At 36.1% G+C, this 23328-nt stretch overlaps 1 protein-coding gene across 1 annotated transcript in view; it reads right to left on the bottom strand.

Moving 5' to 3' along the window:
• The window catches only part of FIG4 (FIG4 phosphoinositide 5-phosphatase), a 164924-nt gene that overhangs the window by 52416 nt on the left and 89180 nt on the right, over window positions 1-23328 (bottom strand). The window contains exons 16-20 of the mRNA XM_072408758.1: window positions 14675-14841; window positions 11230-11368; window positions 7978-8036; window positions 5111-5258; window positions 4898-4981 (exon numbers count right to left, since the gene is read on the bottom strand). Of these exons, the coding sequence (XP_072264859.1) occupies window positions 4898-4981; window positions 5111-5258; window positions 7978-8036; window positions 11230-11368; window positions 14675-14841 (597 nt within the window). The remainder of the gene's footprint in view (window positions 1-4897; window positions 4982-5110; window positions 5259-7977; window positions 8037-11229; window positions 11369-14674; window positions 14842-23328) is intronic.

The raw sequence follows: 23328 nt of genomic DNA, 5'->3' as shown, positions 1-23328 counted from the left end.
GCAATCAGTTCAACAACCATGTAAAGAATGCCTATAGGGTGCCATTTAAAAAAAAAAATGACATTTCATTTTACAGTTTCAAGTTTGAGTACTAAAGCAGATGTTTGGGGCTACAGCAGTTGCAGATGAAAATAGAAATAGTATTTTTAATAGCATTGAAATTACAAATTGGCCTATGTAGTCATTTTAAGTTATATAAGTGACATTTTCCTTTTAATGTGAAATCATGCAAGGTCAGTTGCACTTTTTTCCACTCTTATGGTATATAAACTTACTTAACGAAAGGGTGCAAAAAAGGATCTTACAGACACAGTGCTATTTACTAAATAAGACACTCATTATTACTCAATAATGTCAGGAAGGCATAAAAGGAGATAGGTGTAACAAGGTAATACTGGTAATATTAGTTGTTATGTCAGAAATTAACCACTACATTTCTTCTTCCTACACAAATGCCTATGTGTTTACATTTGTGCAGTTACTTTTACAAAAGTTGCCCTTTATCCCTAAACAGAACCTAGTCAATTTTTGGCCATCAACACCCCTATGATGCCCATTAACACACTGTGCAGGGTAAGTATTCTGTAGGAGCTCCTAGTGCAGGACCAGCATAAGTATGCAGAAAAAGGATAATTTTTTGTTAGCGGTTAGTTGAGAGTGGTTGGTTAGAGATTAGGAGGTTTAATTGGACTGTTTTGGTTAAGGTTTAAAGCTATGTACACATGTCAGAAGATACTCATCCGAGATGAGCATGACTAAGATATGTACAACAGTCCCCTTATACCAAAGCGGACTGGTGAATGACCACTGTTCATTTCAATGGAGGAGAACACAGCAGGGTGCTGCTCACTTGTTCTCCCCTCTTCACTCTTCATAAAACAGAATAACGCTGTGTGTACAGCTCATTCATTCATCTATCACTGGAAACTATTATGAAGGATTATTTCCAATGAGTATCATCTAATGTCCATAGGACACCTGTACTGTGCTTTATTAAAGTGGTTAAGGTAAAGCTTGAGCCTTATCTTAGCCTTATCTACTCTCCTGTACATAAATTGTTCACTATGAATTTATTGTGTACAGCCAACTGTAAAGCCTTATGGGGCTGGATGCCTTATGGGGCTGGATGCCTTATGCTGATAACTATCAAATCTGGGCACCCAGTATGTATCAGAGCTCCACAGACATTGGCTTTTATGTTTGCATTTTCTAACCTAACCATTCAGTAAAAAAAAAGTACAATTCTCACTTTCTAGAAAGTCTTCAGCCACCTATGCACAATCATCTTTCTTCTTTCTTCATGTGTAAAGGATTGCAGAATAATTATATGTATAATATACATGTCATTTTAATATTATTAACCTTACATGGAATGCAAATACTAAGCAAATATAAGTATATTCCCAACCTACAAATTCTACTAGTATAGTTCCCATTTGATTCTGTTTACTTGTTAGCGGCTAACATGAAGCAACTGGCTACTGAAGCTGCCAATAATGACCTCCATATACTAATTGAGTCAACATAGTTTCTTCCAAGAACACCTGGTTCTACACATGCTCCATTGTGCTTTTGTGCAATTTATCTGCTTCCTTTGAATTTATACAAGCAACAAAAACAGATCAGCCGTGTTAATGAATGAATCAGCTGATATGTCCCTTAATGACAGTTGCCAAACCATTGCATTTGATAACTGGCTTTGTTTTCTAGCAGATATCACACAACATATTGCAAAAAGGGCATAAAGGAATGAATCAACATTAATTTGAACCACCATTGGGGCAGTAAAGAAATATTGCCAAATAATTACATTTTTATATATCATTTACCTAACGCCCAGCTAAAGGTGAAAACTAAACAAGGCAAATCATCAAAGCAATCATTATTATTTTAGTGCAAAATATAATCCTATATAAACATTTAGATTTAAGAATTCTCATTCCTATGGAAAAAATAATCTGGCATCTATTGTGCTTCCTACATTGAGTGTCACATGTTCACACCTAATTGACTGACTCACCAACATAATCCAGAAATGAGAAGCAATGAGATGGAGTGCAGTGTACAAGCACAGCAGGACCATAATACAGGTATACTGTCTGTATGCACTTATTAACCTGACTGGGAACAAAATTTGCATGTTCAATTTTGGATTTAGGTTTGAAATATATCTAAAAGTGAATTATTTTTCATACCATCTTCCCTCTCTCCCTTGTATAATAATACAGAATTCTTTTTTACTTTACTAATATTTAACTTGATGTCCTGGTGCCCTGAATGATGACCCTTATAAGTTACATTAAAGAAAAATACCATAAACCTAGCTGACATCATGAACGTTTATCACAAATTCTTCTTCTGACTCAAATTCTATTAATATACATCTCAACAAGGTTACATTTTCAGCTTGCTTTATGTAAGTGTGAACCATACCTAGAAAGCAGTTATTGCAATTCCCAGAAGTTCACAGTAGTCAAGCAGATGTGCAATTTTTTTGTGTGGCCAGTTTAATCAAGAATATAGTTATTAAAATGGAATGACTAAAAGATGACTTTACATCGCAGAAATATTTGTCAAAGATAAACAAGGAAATAAAGGAAACACAGGCTTTGTATGTAGCAACAGCATACTAATCTACAATGACTTCTCTCATCACAAAGTAATTGAAACGATAAGAGAGATAATTGCTTGCACAGTGGTGGTGATAGAATATCTGCTGAGATGAAAATCAAATCCCTGGCCAATTCGAGCAATGAGAACATGAGCTCAGAGATATGCAGAAACCAAGCCAAAAGAATATCAATTCTTTATCCTTCTAACAAACACCACAAGAAGGCCAGAGGACAACACACATGTTTATTAAACTTACAGATACTGCTTAACAAATCCTTTAAAACTTTGAGGATGAGCTAATCAACACTTGGCAAATGGTTCATTTTGTTTTCAAGGTACACTTCAGTATTCAAACAAATAAAGTGTTTAGACCAGGGGCCGGCAACCTTTACTATCAAAAGAGCCATTTTGCCCCCTCTTTCGCTAAAGAAAGATAGTCTGGAGCTGCAAAATATAACACAGCTTATAAACTTTTAAATGTTTTAATCTTTTTTTTTTTTTTCCTGTTATAACAACAAAATACAACAAACAGAAGTGCAGTGTGCATGTGTAGGCCTACTTTGAAATAAATTAAACGCTGAACTATGCAGGCCTTTTTGAGCCCGTTTTGAGCCCTGTAGACAAAGTAGACAATTTGACAAATCTTTAAATGCTTTTTAATTTTGGAAAGCATTTAAAGAAATAAAACAATGGTTTTGATTGAATGGAAGAATAATGTGGAGCTTTACTTACGTGGGATAGTTCATATTATTTTTTTATCAAATATTTTAAATTAATTCACTGTGATCATGATCAAATGTATCCAATTCATATGATAATATACTTATTTATTTAAATGTTTGTTTATCATGATTCATTATCCCAAGATCAATGCATAATTTATCAGATGATTAATATATGATTAGTAAATTCATGAGGATATATAGTCAAATTCAGATATTAGGTAATTAAATTGGAGTGCATGATCAATTACCTTTATACCTAAAGACATTCAAAAAATCAATTAATGCATTATGAGGTTGGAAACTTACTTTTAAAATGTTTGTTCCCATCATGAGCTCCTGGCCCCCCTAGTTTAGGAGCCGTGCATCTTCACTCAATGAGCAGCCCTTAAATGCATCTAGTCCCGTGTCCCACGTGGCGCTTGATGTTTGTTTCCTTGTAAGCACCCAGGAACACGCGACTCCTTTTAGCGAGGGACTCGCTTGAGTCCTGCGCTGATGGCTCGTCCCCCCACCAGGGACGCCCCAGAAAGGAAATCCCTCTCCTCCGCAATGCATACGGAGGAGAGGGAGTGTCCCATTACCCCACCGGGCGAAATGTCAAAGCCAGCCACGGTAAATAACCGTTATTCTTTTTTTCTTTTGCCAAGGCAGAAGGGAGCCACAACAAGGAGGTTGAAGAGCTGCATGCGGCTCTGGAGCAGCGGGTTGTCTACCCCTGGTTAAGACACTGTGGAGTGGTTGCATGCTACAGGTAAAAGCAACAGCCACCAGGAAAAATGTAGCCTGCATTCTGTGTCAACCCAAAGCTGATTTTTCACTTAAAGTATATGCCTAATGGCATGGACAGTCCAGCAGCTTTTCTTAGACTTTTTAGGTGATTTTGTAGCTCTATGCAACTGAAAGGGCTTGGTATGTATTTATTTGGTTTACATTATTGAAAATGAAGTAGGATAATTAGGATATTTTACTCAATATTTTAATTACTTCATTAAGGCACTGGACCTGATTTAATTAAAGTTCTTCCAGGCTGGAGAAGATACACTTTCTCAGTAAAGCTGGGGGATCCACCAAACTTGGAATGGATTTCTTCAAATGTATTTGCTATTTGCTGGCAAATGTTTTGAATCCTGGACTAGATCTATTCCAGGTTTACTGTATCACCCAGCTTCACTGATAAAAGTGTATAATCTCCAGGCTTAATAGGATGCCCAGGAAATCAATGGACGAGTTCACTCAATTTCCAAAATGGAAACAGTCACTGGATTTGTGGACAAAGCAAAATAAAGAGATGGGTTAGTCTACAGGAAGCAAAGAATGGAGACTGAGAAATACAAGGCGTATCATGGGAGCACACAACACAAGAGGCAACATCAGCTCAGCATAACAGATGCCATGAGATAGTGAAACCTCCAGAGTAAGTGAGAAGTTCTTGGAGGTTAAAGGGAGAAAGCTGACTATGTGTGTGTGTGTCTGGGTAGTAAGAAGCATTAGTGAAATGGATTTGTCAGACAGTAAGCAAAGAAAAATTTGCAACAATTTCTAGCCTTTCTAGGTCTTACCCCAACACTGATTTTCCTGTTTCTTCTGGCTTCCGTACAGTAAAAGGGCTTGGATCAATGCCAACATTTTTGGGCATAAAATCCCTGTAAAAAAACAAAACAAAAAAAAGGAGTACATAACTACACATTAATATAAAATACACTAACACAACCATGCAATGATGCCCATTTGTTTAAGCTAAATTAAACATTATGCCAGTTGCTTAGCAATACCTTGTGGAGTTAGCCATAGACAAGCAAAATGTGTCATCAAAACTACTCAGTTCGTAAGGTCGGAAAAACTCAGAGTAGATATTAATGTCCTCATCATATTTGTTGAATTTTTTTATTGTCATCTTCTTCAGGTTTTCAGCACTGGGTACTGTAAAAAAAAAAAAAAAATTATAATGAAAAAAAGTGACAATTTTATTTGCTGAAAGCAATCGGTATTATCAAACTGTTTTACTGCATTTTTTTTAAATACCAGTGATTGGTTATTTCTGGTATGGCCCAAAGTGCTCAGCAGTTGAGTTTTTTTTCTTTAGTGGAAAGACAAATGGACAAGGAGGTTGTTAAAATGTGTGCGTCAGGCTAGCTTTTATTTATTTGTTTTCCCATGGTACAGGAGTATTCGGATCAACCAACATGGAGCTGCAAAGTATAGTTTGGGAACAATTGCTGTAGCCTTCAAAATGAGAAACACTCCAATGAGTTACCACATGGGACTGGATGCTGGGATTTTTGCTTATCCTGGGTTCTATGTTCAGTTTGCTGGCACATTTATGCAAAAGGTTCTGAAACCTAAACCTACCCTGGAAGAGTAAAAAAAAAACATGTTAGGATTAAACAGAAATTGTGCTGATGTACTCAGGCTTCCCTTTGCTTACCCTACCAGGCTCAAAATATACCTGGTGGTTTATAAAGAGTAGTCTGGTCAATTAGTGCACAGCCCACAAACCAGTTATGTTTAAAGAATTTTAGAGATGTGAGGAGTGCCACCATGCTGGGACTTTTTAACCTTAACTCTCTTCACTATATTTAATAAACTGCTGGCTTATGACAGCTGATATCATCAGCTACTTGCATAAGTTCATGAAGACATCCGCTAAAAAATCCTTTGTAATATGAAACCAACTGTCAGAAAATATGCCAAGAGATAATACAGCATTAACTAATTTTGTTTTTTTTTTCTCTCATTTGAACATTTCCATTTTCCATATAAGAAATCAAGAAATATTAAACTTTTTTTTATCATTTAACAATGTAACCATCTATCAAACACAACTGAGATAATTATAAAACAAACCTGCTAATTCTCCCACTGGTATAGAAGAAAAGTTGGACAAAGCTTGTCACTTTAAAGAAAGTAATGCCAAGATGTCAAAGGAAATTTCATCTGTTTATCATGCTATGTATGCTTAATTAGATTTCCAATCATTCATCATTTTCACAAACAAATGAGTAAAAATAATATATTTAAATGAAACAGGTGTAAGGAGGTACAATGTTGAAGTTGAACTCCAGGCATTTGCAGCAAAATGTTTATAAGAGAGCTTTTTATGTGCCAAAGAATTTGAATTTATGTAAATCCACTTCCGAAATTTACAAAGCCCTGCCCACTTTGCAGCCCTGTTTGGCAGGACAGGAAAACAGATTTTCTCTCTCCTTTCTGATGCAGTACAGAACTACCCAAATGACCCCTACTTACCCCTATTTTCTTACAGGAATGTACAAAAAAAGATCTAACTAATAAGATAATCTCTATCTATGTTGCTCTCTGCTCCTGCCATCATATCCCTTGCACTACACCGCAATTGCTTGTTTTTTTATTTTGCATCTCCCTGCTAAAGTGTGAGCCATGATGACATCAGGTCAAATACTTACACTGTTTGCAATTAAAAAATACATTTGATGATGATGATCTTTTATTTCTGCCTAGAGTTCATTCAAAAAATATGCAATTCGAATTTTCCAATGAAAAATGAGAGTGGAACCCCTTAATTATTGAATTCTTCAATAGGTACCACACCCTGAAGTCTATAATATTTAAAAGAAAGGTATACTTCACATTGGGAGAGAGCGAGCTCCCAAAAAGAACAATGCATACTGGATATAGAGGTTTTCAAGGTACCAAATCCAACATTATCCTAAAAAAATTTTTTATCTACAAAACCATTTAAAATATTCATATTTCACATGAACAAAACCAGAAGGTCTATAAAGGCACTATACAGTTAACTTCTGCTATTGTAATATTGATACAAAACGTTTGATCATACAAAAGTTTACTACTAGTAATGGTAGGTAATTGATTATGTCACTCTCCAAGTTAGTAAGATGGAAAACAAATAGTTGGAGGGTATATTGGAAACTCCAAGCGTTTCGCAGATCTGGTCTGTTTCTTCAGGAGTTTAGTACTGACCAATTGTTAGTGCTATTGTATCATCACTAACAATAGTCAAGGTTATAATACGCATATAAACCCTGGGTTGGCAGAAGAATACATTCAAGCGAGGCTTAAAAAATAGCTGCAAAGGAGTGTAATCATGTAGATGTAATCAGTTTACACTGATGTACTGAGGTTGGAAATCACTGGGAATTCATTTTTTTGAAGCACTTAATTATTGATAGGGGTACAGTTGTACTAAACCTTTGAGATGATCCTGCGTCCAGTGTTAATCAGCTCCAACCACAAGTGTAACAAAATGTCAGCATTCATATACATAGCAATCCCCAAAGGGGGGTAAGATACTCCTTCCAGATGGTGAATAAGGCCATATAATTGGTTTTATGGAATTATCTATTTGTACATGTTTCATTTGTTATCTATTTGTACATTATGTGTGTTAAAAAAAAATGTTTTTCGCAAGTCATTTCTATGATATATTAGAGGTATAAGTAGACTGCAAGCTCAATTGAACAGGGTCTTCTCCTATTGTGACATTATTCGTACTTGTCAATGATGCAGGATTGCTATCTGCAGGTTTGCTGTTATGCAGCAATGTGTAATATAATGGCGTTTTAAAAATAAAAAAATGTAAAAATAAAAGTAAATCAAAAGTTGATATTGAAGAATATATTAGAATAATTTAATATCTTACCTTCATCAAGTGGAAGTGGTAAATGCTCCAGAACCCCTGGTGTCCACCAAAATGTGTAACTATGATAAACAGAAATGGTATACTATAACAGTTGTTGAATATAGATATTTTATTATCAGTGCTCAACCCAGAAATTGTTTAAGCTAGGTGGGAATAAATCAATAACCACCCAAAAACAGCCGGGTGGTTGCTGAAAAATGAATCCTGATGCTAACAGTAGGAAGTCTCTGCACAGTCTTTAAAGTTTTGGTGCCTAAAAATTGCCTTTAATTTTTTGTGGGCTTTTAGCACAAAATTTTAGGACACCAATTTGAATATTTGATTTTTTTTTATATAACAGGTGCAGTTGTCCTTTAAAGAAAGAATATTAATTTATTAGATAAACAAAATAAAGTAACATCCTTTACAGCTCTGGAGTGACACGTTTTATTACAATATATGGGGTTTAAACGGTCATATGCAATGTACAATGGTTCCAATGACATGAAACTGATCGAATTGTTTTAATGCTAATTGCCGACTGCTGAGGAGGTTGAAAAGACCTTGATTTTAATACGTACTCTCCAGAGAAATCCTGTTCTGTGAAATGTCTACTGTGTGTGTCTAGTAATAAATCATTTTCATCTACTAGAATTTCTTTTGTTTCACAAAGTAGCTGTATTATTCAAAACACAGTATTGTTGGATACATGTATGTATAAATAAATATATATTCTAGATTAGCACAAAGGATCATATTTATATGACTTTCTATAAAAATGATAAGCACTGCTTCCCTCACTCAAGCATTAAATCATATCCGAGATCACTAAATGCTTTAAACTTATTTAATAAATGTTATGGTAGTGATGAATTCGATTAGACCTACAGCTAAACTTTAAACCATATTTTCCAATTTCAGTTGTTTTCTGAGGTAATCTTAAACCAACGGGGCTTAGAAAACTTAGTAGATAAGGATTCCAGGTAAGAAATGTTTCAAAGTATAACAACAGTCTCAAAAACCTACTGTGAGTTAAAAGTGAACTGAACACAAAGTAAAGATTTGCTTTATGTTATAGTGGATGGTAAAGATGACAGCCACTTTAACCATTGCACTGAAAATGTATCTTATATCTTGAACTAATTGTGCTCTTTCTAGTTTGTGATTAGGCCTAGGCACACCTCTTTAGCCTCAAAATATTGGTTTTGTGGCAAACTGCCTCTGCTAGGCTCAGAAAGTCTAGGTTTGATGCCATCAGTACTGACTCGCTGATTTTTCCCTTTGCTAAAGGCATGAGAAAGTAAGGCCCTGTTCCTACCAAGATAATTTCATCTATAAAAAGCCATGGTGCAGAATGAGCCATGATAGCTCAGTAATGGGGAAATAGCTGCAGGGAGGCCATATGCAATATGGCTAATCCTTCTGCCTGCCTTTCTTGGGAAAACTTAAAGAGTTGAGTTTCTTTTCAACATTCAAATGTGATCTTATTTAAGTATACATGTATATTTAAGTATACATGAAAAAAATAATATTAACAATATACATCAACATTACAATTTATATTAGAAAAGATTTACTTTTTATCATAAATAAAATTCGTCCCTGAACGCAATACAAGTGGACGCCAACCTTTTCGGACCAGCAGACCACTGAATTTGCCGGCTCTGGACTGCCAATAACGTGGGGAGTCAGCTGTCACTCAAAGGGGAAAAAACTTCCCATTTAGTGACGTCATGATGCCAGAACCCGCCCACTTTACCATGGCAGATCTGAGCCACAAGTCCAGAGACACAACCTGCTCACTTCATTGAGCCTGGGAACTGTACAGGGGGCTTGGTCCGCGGTTCATAGCCCTCGATCACCAAGATTTTCTTGCGGACCACCGGTCGGCAACCGCTGCTCTAGACAAATGATTAGCCCACTTCGAGATTATGACATTTATAGGTGAAGTTTGGAGGAAGAGTTTCTCCAAATTTTACAAAATTCTAACTTTGTAGCAACTAACAAAGAGAAAGCCTAAAGCAGCCAGAACTGGATTTGATTGAATGTGTCCTTTCTGAAGCAACACGCCAGTTCAAGAAATAAAGGATAAATGAAGATTATGTCTGAACAAAGACTATCTTCTGAAGAGAAAAAAATGAAAAGGGCATTTTCTGGGGAATTATAAAACTATACTATACTCTATATTGTAAGTGTTACATCTATGTGTCATTTGTATCTAGGTGATACATATGTTTAATATGGGGTCCATTTTAGGGTCAAATATATGTGTATTCTACCTGTCTTATCACTATAATCACAGCCTTCCACATCTATTGTTTCAAGGTTCAGAGTTTCCCCCATGCCTGTGTTGATCTCATTTCTAAACCTTCATTTCTTTCCACAATATAAAACAAATTGGAGGGCTAAATTACTTATATTGGATTAGAGGGCAGCCAATAATGTATGAGCTTATCAAGGATCAAATTTATATAGGACTACTCAGTTTATTTTATTTCAGTACAATATTTAGAAGCGATTAAAATATTTTAGAAGAACCCTTCTGCCAGGGTTCCATGCTTTTTAATCACTCCTGACATTTTACTTTAATTTGACAAGAATCAGAAGAATGCATGGTTTACTATTTCAACTAGTACTATTTAAGCGAATACTATGACACCTATTAATACATTATCTACAGGTATGTCATTGTGAAATAAAAAATGAAGTTGTCAAGTGAGTATATTATAACTGCTGTGTAATGTGTATTTTCCAGCAATGATCTGTGTTTTGATTAGTTTTGTTTTTTACTTTTTCTCAAGTTTCCTTCACACCCTGCCATTACATTCAGCTGCCAACATAAGAGAAACTGCTCCTTGTAAACTACTAAAGTGGCTCAATTCATAAATTGCACAGGACGATGGACTATGTTTGTGTAACACTGCTGGTACTTTGTTCGGCACTGTTTCACAGAGTGCCCCATGCACTGCCAAAATCACTGGATTACTGGAAGTACTGGATATTTCCTTGCTTTTAGCAGCTAAACAGAGCAACAAGGAAGCAAAGAAAAATTATGTGAATTAAGTGAAAATGTGCTGTCTAATAGAGAACATCTATAAGTAGTCACGGCGTATAAGCAGTACCACGTAAAATCTACCTTTTTGTTCAAAACTTCACCTGAAAAACTTGAGTGCATTTTCTTATATGTAAATGTGCCTAGGCATTCTTGTTCTCAAGACATTTATAATATAATACCATATAGCATTTGGTTCAGTGATGGGAACAAATTGTTACCTTCTCTTTTTATGAGCAAGTTTCATTGTATTTTTATGATGCAAGTAAAAGTCAGTAGGCAGCTCCCATAGATGAGGCTTTCCTTCACTTGGCTGAAAAACACCCAGGAACAGATTGATTGCATCCTGTCTGTCTGCATCTGTGTAAAAGGAATACAATTACGCATGCATTTTATTCAGTTCTTATAGTAACTGCTTCATTCTCATTTTAAAAGTATGAAAAGCCTGTAAACAATGCTGACTTCTAGGAACTCTAGTCCCACTATTCTCAAATTATATGTAACAGGTTCTCTTTGGTATTTTTTTGAATCGTTCCTGAATAATACCTTATTCTTGAATACAAGAAAATACTTTGCTCCTGAATGGGATGATATTAAAATCACAAATAACCCCACAAATAGTCAAATACTTGCTTTTCATTGCATATCACGTAATTTTACTCTACTGATTATCTTGGGGTACTTATAATATACATTTAACAATGTTGACCTTGTGATCAAACACCACCAAGTAAATTCCTGGAAGCATCAAACTAGAAGGAGAAGTGAGCAGGAACAGTTTGTGTTAATTAGGGTGTTGCAGCACAAATGGTTCTCAAGGAAACGTTTTGTTACTAGATTTAGAACCCCAGCATGTATACTCTTCTCCCATCAACTACATTGACAATCCAGTAAAGCACATTAGCTTTATTTTTTTACACATCAAACACATACAAGTCTCCATTTACTAAAATCTTTGGATCATACGCAAGGGCAAAAACAGATATGTTTTCCACTGGTCAACAAAGTAAGTTGTGATTCAAAAATACGTTGAAAACTAAAATCAAATGTTTTTCATATAGAATTAGCAACATATAATTATATAATACAGTGAGAGGAACAAAAATTAAAGCAACACCTCTATGTGACTTCGATGCTGTAAACCTTTACACAAAGTGTAGGTATAACCACAACATTTTCTTTTTCAAGATGAATAAAATCCCTGTAAGATTTTTATAATATGACCCAGTGGGATATATGACAATTCTTGCCCTGAGCGTAACAAGATGTGAGCAGTAATCTTTATAAAGTAAAGTGCCCGGATGGTGCTGCAATTTCTGATTCTTCTGTGTATGTGCAATTTTAAAATTACCAAGACCAGATCTCAAGCCAATCTGTGCCTAGACTATGCACACTAAAATACAGTACTTACAGTAAAGCAGTAAAAAAGCTTTAAAGCATCCCAGAATTCTGAGGTGTTCAAAGACATACTGTCTGCTCAAATCCAGCTAAATGCAGTCACATTGATTGGGATGCGTTTCATCATACAGATGGACAATGACCCTAAACATACAGCCAAAGCAACCCAGGAGTTTTTTAAAGCAAAGAAGTGGAATTTTCTTGAATGGCCAAGTCAGTCACCTGATCTGAACCCAATTGAGCATGCATTTCACTTGTTAAAGACTAAACTTCGGACAGAAAGGCCCACAAACAAACAGCAACTCAAAGCCGCTGCAGTAAAGGCCTGGCAGAGCATTAAAAAGGAGGAAACCCAGCATCTAGTGATGTCCATGAGTTCAAGACTACAGGCTGTCATTGCCAGCAAAGGGTTTTCAACCAAGTATTAGAAATTAACATTTTATTTTCAGCTTTTTAATTTGTCCAATTACTTTTGAGCCCCTGAAATGAAGAGATTGTGTTAAAAAAGGCTTTAGTTCCTTACATTTTTATGCAATCTTTTTGTTCAACCCACTGAATTAAAGCTGAAAGTCTGCAGTTCAACTGCATCTGAGTTGTTTCATTTAAAATTAATTGTGGTACAGAACCAAAATTAGAAAAAAGTTGTCTCTGTCCAAATATTTATGGACCTAACTGAAGTTGCTGTTATTGAAAACTAATTCATTCCTAATGTTCAACAAAGATGAGAAAGACTTTAAAGTCCTGGTGACCAAGATGTGGCCTGCCGGCGCTTTATATATAGCCTGGCATGTCCCAGGCCAAGTTGGCTTGTACGCTATTTACAGAGTGCCAAGCACCTAAAAACACTGTTTTGTCAGGCAGAGTGATTTCTGCCCAACAACACAGTAAGTAAGTCTTTGGATATTTGAGGAAAAAAACAGTGCTAGGTGTTATTATCATTAGTATTACCTATTTACTCTAATGCTGGGTGGGGGGTCATTCGGCCACCACCACTAATTTCACAATACCTGTCCTTTTCGTTTTTAATTAAGCCCTAAACACAGAGGTAATGTCATCTGGTAAAGATATAACTGGTGCTAAATGTATCCTAAAAACTTTAAAATATCGTAATCCATTAGAAATCTTGTTAAAAAGAGAAATTTTTATTACAAGTAGATCCTAGTTAGTTGAATCCCTGTTTTTTTTTATGTCTTGAAAACCTTATTACTGGGATGTCCCTTTCTTAGTGTTTGACTGTTCCTGCTATTCTCGATGCTTTGGGTGTTCCTGCCTAATTTAGTGCTTCAGAACCCCCTTAAATATTAAATTACAAATAAAAAAAATCAATTTCATTAGAGTCGAGGCACCTGACAATGGGAACGGCAGCTGTACACACCCAAGAATTCAAACTCAGTGACAAGACTGATTAAGTTGCACACTGATATATGCAAACTGTTTGATGAAAGTCAAATAACTGATATATAAAGATATTTTTAAAAAATAAAACCCAAACACTATTGTTATTAAAATATTATAACAAAAATAAGACTAAATAAAAAGAGATCTAGTGTGTGCACCCAAAATAAACCTCCTTTAATTAAAAAAAATAGCTGACATCCAACCCATTTTTGTTTAAAGCTTGTTTAAAACTTGTTTAAAGAGAATCTTAAGAATACAAAATAGAATATTAAGCATAACTAAAAGATAAACAGTTGCTCTCTCTGTGTATCTATGAGACTACCAGATGTTTTTAAAACAAATCAATTTGAGATAATTTCACCTCCTGAAATTGAGAGCTATTTGCATCATCATGACGTTGTCACAGGCAGCCTTACAAGGCATTACTAACTTTACACAGTTTTGCGCAATCTGTAACATCTTTAAATGAGAACTCCTGCTGAGGTTTAATGAATGAGCCATTAAAAGATAAAATAACAAAAACTCCTTTTGTGGCTCTATTCAGCATAATTCAGATTGTTCCTGCAGTACTTTTTCTTTACTAAATAAACTCAGTCTGAAGGCAAGAATTTAATAACTTGTACAGTGATAAGCTCATCTCTCTGTCATCATAAAGCATGTTTACTATAGTGGAGAAGGTAAATAGACCATATTTATATCAGTTTAATTTTTATTGTTATTTCTGCTTTCAGTGGCATTTAGGGATGACTTTGGAAAATGTGGAGAGAGATGTTTAGTAAAATGCAATTAGAAGGTAATGTAAAATATCTATACTAGCCATATCTTAACAGAATGTACAAAATGTTTTATATTATTGAAGTTGTAACGTACCAGAAAATGCATTGCTATAGTATCTAGAGAGGGTTTGCATAATGTCTTTAGAATGCTGGGTCCATGGAGCAATCTTCCTGTAAGTTTTCACTCTATGAACAAGCTGAGAGCCCCCATATTGAAGAGATAAAGTATCACCATGATCCTCATATAGTTCCTCAAATAACCTGTCAGAAAAAAAAAAAACTTTAACAAACAGCTTAATTGGTCTGTTAAAATATATTAGTAATAAAGCATACTTTATATTTTAAGACAATTCTTTAGCATTCTATGTTTTTGTATTCTTAATAATCAATTAATGATCAAATAAGTTGATCTTTTTCAAGTTCACTATCCTCTCCTAATTAGCACTGTAGTATTGACAGCTAGCCCCATTGCCTAATTAGGTTTACATATACGATGGTTAGAAAACAGAGCACATAGTTCTCCCCACAGGTTTTAGCCAGTTGCTCCGCCCGGCTGCCATGCCTCCCCTGCCCACCTGTCATCGGCAACTCTAATCCTCTGAACTGATCGCAGTGACGCTGCTCTGTGCTCAGCTGTCACCCAGAGGATTGCTGCTGCTGCTGCTGAGAAGTGGGTGGGGGAACGCAGCACGCAGTTCAGCCTTAATGGGAGTGAGACACAGACAGCCTCGTCCCCACCTGAAAGCACGAGCTGCGATTTTTATTTTCAAGATATGGGGGTCAGCATTAAAGAATTTCAAGATATGGGGGTCACAAATGTAAAAAGGTATAAAAATCTATTAACTTTGGGGTTGCTGTTTCAAAGGAAAATGCAACTAGGAGTCCTAAATTGAAAATGCAAATTGGGGGCCCCGGGGCGAGCAATATATCAAGGTGCATTGGGGTGGGGCCCCTAAATATATATACCTACCTGTCACAAACCTATACCTATCAAACTACCATGTCTGCGTCTCTTCTTTGAACCCCAATTTCTATGAGGTGAGGGGTACAAAACTGAAAATATAGGTTCAAGTTGGGGACACTCCTCCTACAATTTCATTACTACAGCATCATAAAAAAAAAAACTCAGCCCATCAAAATGGGCTTCCCTGCCCTGTTACATATTCCTGTCCTTTTAACATTTTGAACTTCAATTTTCTTGGAATGGGGAGGTATAAGAAACCAAAAATGTAGGTACAAGTGGGAAACGTCTGTGGTTAACATCTGCTATAACGTAATCACTATGGCATCATTAGAACATAAACTCTACCCACTAAAATTTAATGGGTTTCAGGTACTGGAAGGATACAGTCATGTGTAACAAGGAAGTGCATTTTGATGGCCAGTTTTTCTTTTAATGTTGTAATGATGCCATGGTGATGAAAGTTTGGGAGGTGATAGCCACAAGTGTCTCCAATTTCCACCTATATTTTTGTTTCCCTGCAACTTTTCATTCTAGAGAATTTGGGGTTTGAGGTAGAGATGGAGACAGATATATGTAACAGAGGCATGTAACAGGCAACACATTTTAATAGGTAGAGATTTATGTTCTCATAATGCCATAGTAATAAAAAATTAGAAAGGTTTAGCCACAAATGTCCCCCACTTGCACCTACAGTTTCTGTTTCCTACGCCTCCACATTCCAGAGAAGTTGTGGTTCAAAGAAGAAAAGCAGACAGGGTAGCATAGCGTGACTGTTATAGTTCTGTGAAAGGTAGGAATGAATTTTAGGGGCCCCACCCCAATGCTTCTTTACTATGTAAGTGGTCCTGGGTGTCTCACAATTCGCATTTTACGTTTTGGACTCTTTGAAAACAGCAACCTCAATGTTTAATGTTCAATTTTCCCTGTGTACTTCAAGTCAAGTCAAGTCAAAAATTTCAAGTCAAGTCAATCAATACAAGTTAATATGGTTTTGGTGATCTGAACGTTTGAGCACAGTAAGTTGTTAGGCTGTAGAATATGAAAAGAAACTTTTACACACACAAAGCTATCACACTGCGTTGCCGATAACATCATTACACATTGTGGATAAACTTCACAGCCAGTTTTTTATAGAATATGGAGTGATGAGAGGGGGACACTGGCTATCTTGTCCCCATCAGATATCATATGCATGATGCTATTAAAGCATCACTACATTTTTAACATTATATAAAAGAGTGACTTTCTCTTTTATACAATGGAAAAATGTGTTTTTTGGTTTTTACACTTTTTTGGGGAGGACCTTTCCCCTTCAGTCTTTACATACAGTTCGATAAAGACTGAAGGGGAAATCCGCAGCCTCCTGGGATATTTGTGTCACATATCCAAAGAGGCCCTGGGCTGCTCCTTCTGCGCATATATCTTCAGAGAATTGATTATAATGTAAAAAAAGAGGAAAGAAAAAGTGTTCAATCTGCATGCGCAGTGCAAGGCCGCACTGGACGTAACAGTGAGCATCAGAGAAAAGGTGGAAGCTGAGCCAGCCTGGGCCCGCTGGGTTAGTTTTGTGAAAGGATCAAGTGAAAAAAAATGTTTTCACAAAAGTTCACTTTAACTAAATATAGCCTCAGGGGCACATTGGAAGTTAGGTTGAATTCACACTGGCAGTAAGGTTACATTTGTCCATTCCCCATGCTAGGAACCACTGCTGCTCTGAAAAAGCACAGCACTTACTGCCTGTTACCAATCCTAGGTGCCTAGTAGTTGCCAGAAGTCACTCAGGAGGGGTAAATGCTTTTTGCTGCTAATATGAACTAAGCCTAACTTGTTACACCACATTCATTATACTATTGCACTACTACAGGGGATTATACTCTTAAAATTTAAAACACCAGAAAGTTGGGTCACAATACATGGTATTGGACAGTTGTGGAAAAATACATAGAATGGAACAATTAGATATACTAACGGGGCAGGAATTACAAAGTTGGAATAAAGTATAGGAAGAAGGTAGAACACTGAAACAATAAGAGATTACTGGATACCCATGGCATAAACAACTGGAAGCACTTAATTTGCTGTGTTTTGCCACACCCCCTATTTGACCACCCGGTCACTACAGCTTCCCACCACCCTGCTAAAACAATTTCTGGGGAGAACACTGAAAGTCTAACACCCTTTTACTCAGCCTGGGCGCGCCTGCTCTTCCAGATTTATTCAGTATCACCGCTCCCGCGGACCAATGAGAAAGTAGCCTTTAAATCCCTCTTGGCTATTTATCTAGCTCAGACACAGAACTCAGTGTTCGTACAACATGTCTCCACTAGTGCCGAGCGCCTAGTTCTCCTGAGCTAGTTCCTGTATACCTGTTGGCTAATTCAGGGCTTCCCCTGTCCAGCTCCTGTGTAAACCGCTTTTGTCCAGTGTGTTGGTTCCCAGCAAACTTCTTTGTACTGTTCCAGTGTTCCTCTCCTTCAGTGGTTATCCCTGTGTCACCTGTGTATCCTCTTGCTTCCAGAGTCTCCTGTGTTGCTGCATCTGCAGTGGCCCCTGTGTCACTGGTGTTTGTTTCCTGGATCCCTGGTATTTGACCCCTGGAGTGTGACCTGACCTCTCTTGCTTGCTGCCATCCTTGACTATTCTTCTGCTTAGGGATTTGGTACCGTGTTTCATCCTGCCCACCCTGGTGTGCCCAAGGACTGCAACCTGGCAGTAACCAGCAGCGCACCATTCTCACCTCTAGAGGCTCTGGAGAAGACCTGGTTACTGCTTAGACTCCGTGCCTTGGCCCTTCTCAGGGCTCACACCACTTCTGTGCAAGCCATAGCACCCCCTAGTGGCCCTGTCTCCCCAAGGGTGACAAAGTCTTTTCAGATTCGACCAAAACAAGTTTTGTAAATTAATCACAAACTACTTTTTTTTTCTTTTTTTTTAAACAGTTTTCTGTGCTTTGGACATACCATGCAGACACTGTATCCAAGATCATGTTAATCCAAGACTTAATATTTTAATAATACCTAGGAAATGGGCAGATCTGCACCTAAAATATACAAGCATGAATTTCCAACTACAACAACTACAATGACTGTGCAGCGCTATTTATGCAAAAAAAAATGATTCACTTGTAATATTTTGGAAAAAAAAAAGCCTAGAACATAGCAGCACTATAACTACAAAAGACTGGAGTAGACTTCTTTTATGACAAAGGAACAAAGCTTTTTTTTGGTTTATATATTAATATAACAAAAACCAACATGGCATGAGAAAAGACCATATGCCAGAAATGATCACTCACTCACTTCAGCTGCAGGGTAAGGAGGAATGAGCCTTCCAAGATTGTTTGTAAGAATAAATAGTTCAATTTGTATTTAACTATTTATTCTTATTTGATACCCACTGATTGCTGATATAAAGGGTTTGCTTTTCCACTTTATCTGAATATTGGTGAACAAAACTGCACCTAAAACTATTTCAGCACCTAGCACTTATGGACAGCGCCAACCATTACTGTTGGACAGTGCTGAATCTACAATATGCTAGCCACTATTTTACCTGGACTACTATAAGCACAAAATATTCTGAGCAAGAATCCCATTGAGGATATAATGAGTAAGAACTACGTCCTAATCATGTCTGAACAGCACTGCATCTAGAACACCATCCACTAAACATTATTTAGCTTTTGCTGTCTTCTTTTTGGCCTTTTTGGCTCCATGATTTTGTATAAAAACCAAGTTAAAAAGTATAAAAACAGAGTAAAAAGAAAAATAGGGAACAAAAACAGAGTGGTTTCCATAGTAATCAAACAAATGTCTTTTTATTTTGTTCAGGAAAAAAAGAATCAAATATAAACTCCAGGCCCCTCTCCTGAAATGAAATCGCTTACACTGGTTTCACTACATATTTAGTAGTAGCCTTTATCACTAAAATGTTGTTGTTTCCACTGCAAGGCAACCCACACAGCATCACAGTGATTAAGGTTTATGTTCTAACAACTAATGTTGATGAAGAGAAAATGGAATTTTTATGATGATCTGCAGTATCCCCTAGATATACAGTGGGGGTAATAATTATTGAACACCTTAAAGGTTTTCTCAGTAAATAATACAAATAAATCCATAAATAAAGTGATGTGTAATGGAATGGCACAGGGAATAAGTATTGAACAAGCTTACTGACATGTATTACTTAGTTGAAAAGTCTTTGTTGGTAATGACAGCTTCAGGACGCCTTCTGTTTGAAGAAACTAATTGCATACATTGCATGTGATTTTGGCCTATTCTTTCTGGGAGTCTGGAAGTCTCTTCTATGAACTCTGATCTTCAGTTGTTTATATAGATTTCCAATTAGATGGAAAAGTGGAAGTAGTGATAGATGCTATCTTCCTGGCTTTGAAGATCCCTGCAAATAGTGACTGCAGACAAGAAATTAAAACACATTTGCTGGCTAGCAAGTCAAATTATTTTTGTTTTTTTGTTCATTTTAGAAGGCTTGTGCATCACATAGTAACTGTATTTGATATGACTTTGAACTGTGATTCTTACAAACCACTGAACAGGGTTTATATAATATTTCTTTCATACCTCTTAGTATTTTATCCTCTGTCTTTGCACATCCCACATCTTTTCCCAGAACTCCACCTCCTCCACAAAGTTACAAACCAAAATCTACCTTCATTATTAACACTAAATTGTCAGGATTATTATGCTATATTATAGGAGTAAGATAAACATGACTGGATGATAGAAATAAATGTTTAGCCATCTGCACCTTTTACTTGTCAAGATTATTATTGTACAGCTTTTTAAATGTTTTTGATAGCAGTCATTTTTTTTACCTAAATATGTAGTAAAAAAGTATATGTACACCTAAATTTGTAGTGCTACACAGTGGTTTTGATTTACTGCCCTTTCTCAAAATGAAAGCCTAAATCATTATCTGTAGAATCAAGAACTACTATTGAAAACAATTGAGCCTGTAAGATTCTTCTACATAGAACATTACAGTGAATGTCGGATTCATTGGTTTATAAATAGACCTCTGTGAATCAGCTGATGAAATAGCTTAACAGCTTTTAAGCAGAAAGGTAGAATGAAGCAAAGTCAAATACAGACCTCACTGTGGTGGTAATTCCATATTTAATACATTACCAAAAACATGCAAAAAAGAAAGTCAAAATGTAAAGACAAATTACTTTACTACTATGATAACTCAGAATATTAGCTCACTATGAATATACTATTAACTCCCACAAAGTGAAACAAAACTAATATATATATATATATATATATACATACACACACACATACATACATACATACATACATACAGGTAGTACCCGGGTTAAGGATATCCAACATACAGACGACTCCTAGATACGAACGGGGCTTCCCTGCTTGCTCATGTGCAGGACAGGGGCTTGTTGAGGGGGAGGGGGCAGTTTGCATATCTTGCAGAAGAAATCTTTTGCTACACACAGCTGAGGTTGTGGGTGATCTTAGGGGGATGAGCTCTTTCTGCAGCCTCTTGTAACTCTTTAATGACCAAGAAAAACTCTGCAGTTGTTTCTTTTTGCATATCAAAGCACAGCTTGCTCCAGAAGTTAATGAATGTCTAGGCTCCATAAAGATTTTTTTTGCTTTGTTTGGGATCACCTTACAGTGGGGATTTTATACAGTAACTGACACCACGCTGCCTAATAATATGTTGAGACAAACATCTGTCCTAATTGCATTTAATAAAATAATGTACCTGTTCCGACTTACATACATACATACATACATACAGGGACTACCTGTATGTATGTATGTATGTATGTATGTATATATATATATATATATATATGTATATATATATATATATATATATATATTTATACATTTATACATACATACATATACACACACACACACACTTGTGATCCCAGCAAATCTTGCTATCAGGAATTAACTTTTTGTGCATGCAAGGGAATTGCATCATTCCAACCTGGCCAGTGTGGTTTGACTATCAATTAATTATTTAGGACTCTGATTCATAGTCCTTGAAAAAAACATGCACATTACAACAACGTGACAGCCTCTCAGATTGATGCTAGATCTTGGTTTAATATTCTCACATCTTAATCTGTTCTTAACATGTTTCAAAACAACCACAAAAGGTACTGTTTTTCAAAATCCAATATTTTACACTCATGCAGACTAACAATAGGTCACAGTCACATGTACAGTTTTCATCGTGCTGTGCTTTTTTCTATTACTGTCCCATCTTGCTAATGATGTGTAGTTATACCAATACCTCTGTGCATGCTGCTAACAAGAAACTGTTGGTAGAACTACAGGGAGCCCAGACAGTCTTCTGAACAACGGCCTTTTGCTAGCTTTTCATTTTCTTTATAGAAAAAAACTGTGAATATTATAGGCTGCAGAAAATGTGTTGACGAACATGTGACTGAATAGAAAAACCAATATAACAAAGAGGAAAAAAATCTAGATTACCATTCTAATTATGTGACACTCATAGAACAAATGTTTACTATAAAAAAACAGAAATAACAGTTGAACATGGTTTTTACTTTTCAGGACAGTATGTTCTACATAATTATTAAGTTAATATTCTATTTAAAAATTCCTTTTTAATTGATGCCTTCCCTATATTTTGATCCATATTTACAAAAAGACCAAGCTGTCCATCAAAAATGTCAGTGATAGGAGTATGGAAAGAGTATAGTGCTGCCTGTCTCCGAATATAATGGTGTGTTAGGTATCTGTTCATTGTGAAGAACTTCAGAACTGAAAAAGCACCTTGAATAGGCTGCAAAACATCTTCAAGAAAAAAAAATCAAACTGAGTATGACTAACTACTATTAGATATCATCACAATACTTACATTAAAACTGCTAAGTCAAGTAACATGTAAAAATTACCAGTACTAGAAAAGTGCAGGTGAAAATATCAACACTATGTTTCCATATCTATTCACTTGTGTTCTGGATCCAAGCTTCATACAAGTCCTTTGCTTTTTCTGGTATTAAAACACCATTCTGTCTCATTCAATAGCCCATTGTCAGAACTTTTATTGTCCAGTAGGATTTTGTATTTCAAAGCTGGAATGTTGGGGTGTGGGTTTTGGATAATAAACATGTTTTGAACATGACGACTAGCCGATTTAATCATTACTTAACATTTAGTTAGAATTTGAATATGTTTTTATGATTTTTTGGGAGGGGTTCCTATTAAAACTAAACTGATGCTTTTAGTATTTCATACACTCCTGGGACTATACTGCCCAGCATTACTGAAAATCCAGTTTCAAAAAGTGCTGATGTTTGCTTTTACGGCGGATGCTAAAACCTGTCCCACCCAACATACATAAAAAAAAACTATTTTAGGAAATTGCACTATTGATAATAGGAGTGGGAGTTCATAAAAGTATCTCAATTTTACAAACTAGTATATTACTGAACAGAGAATATATGGCCCCATATAAGACACCTGGAGGTTTACTACTACTACCAACATTAGGATTTAAGGCTTTGTGTTATTTTTGTACACAGAACACAAATGCGTTCATTTAAGCAGGTAAAAGAATTTCTAATGTAGAATATGTGTTACAGCAGATTTCAAGAACTTTCGATGCAACAGGAACAGACCTCCATATCACTGTCTAAAGAATCTAAAGGTGCGTACACACTTCCAATTTTTATCGTTCCAATCGAACGACGAACGATCGATTGGGCAAAAAATCCTTCGTAAAAAAGTAACCAACGACGCCGACGAACGAGGAAA

The sequence above is a fragment of the Pyxicephalus adspersus genome, chromosome 4 (assembly GCF_032062135.1).
Source record: "Pyxicephalus adspersus chromosome 4, UCB_Pads_2.0, whole genome shotgun sequence".
Taxonomy (NCBI): Eukaryota; Metazoa; Chordata; class Amphibia; order Anura; family Pyxicephalidae; genus Pyxicephalus; species Pyxicephalus adspersus.
This window is presented reverse-complemented; position numbering and strand designations above follow the sequence as displayed.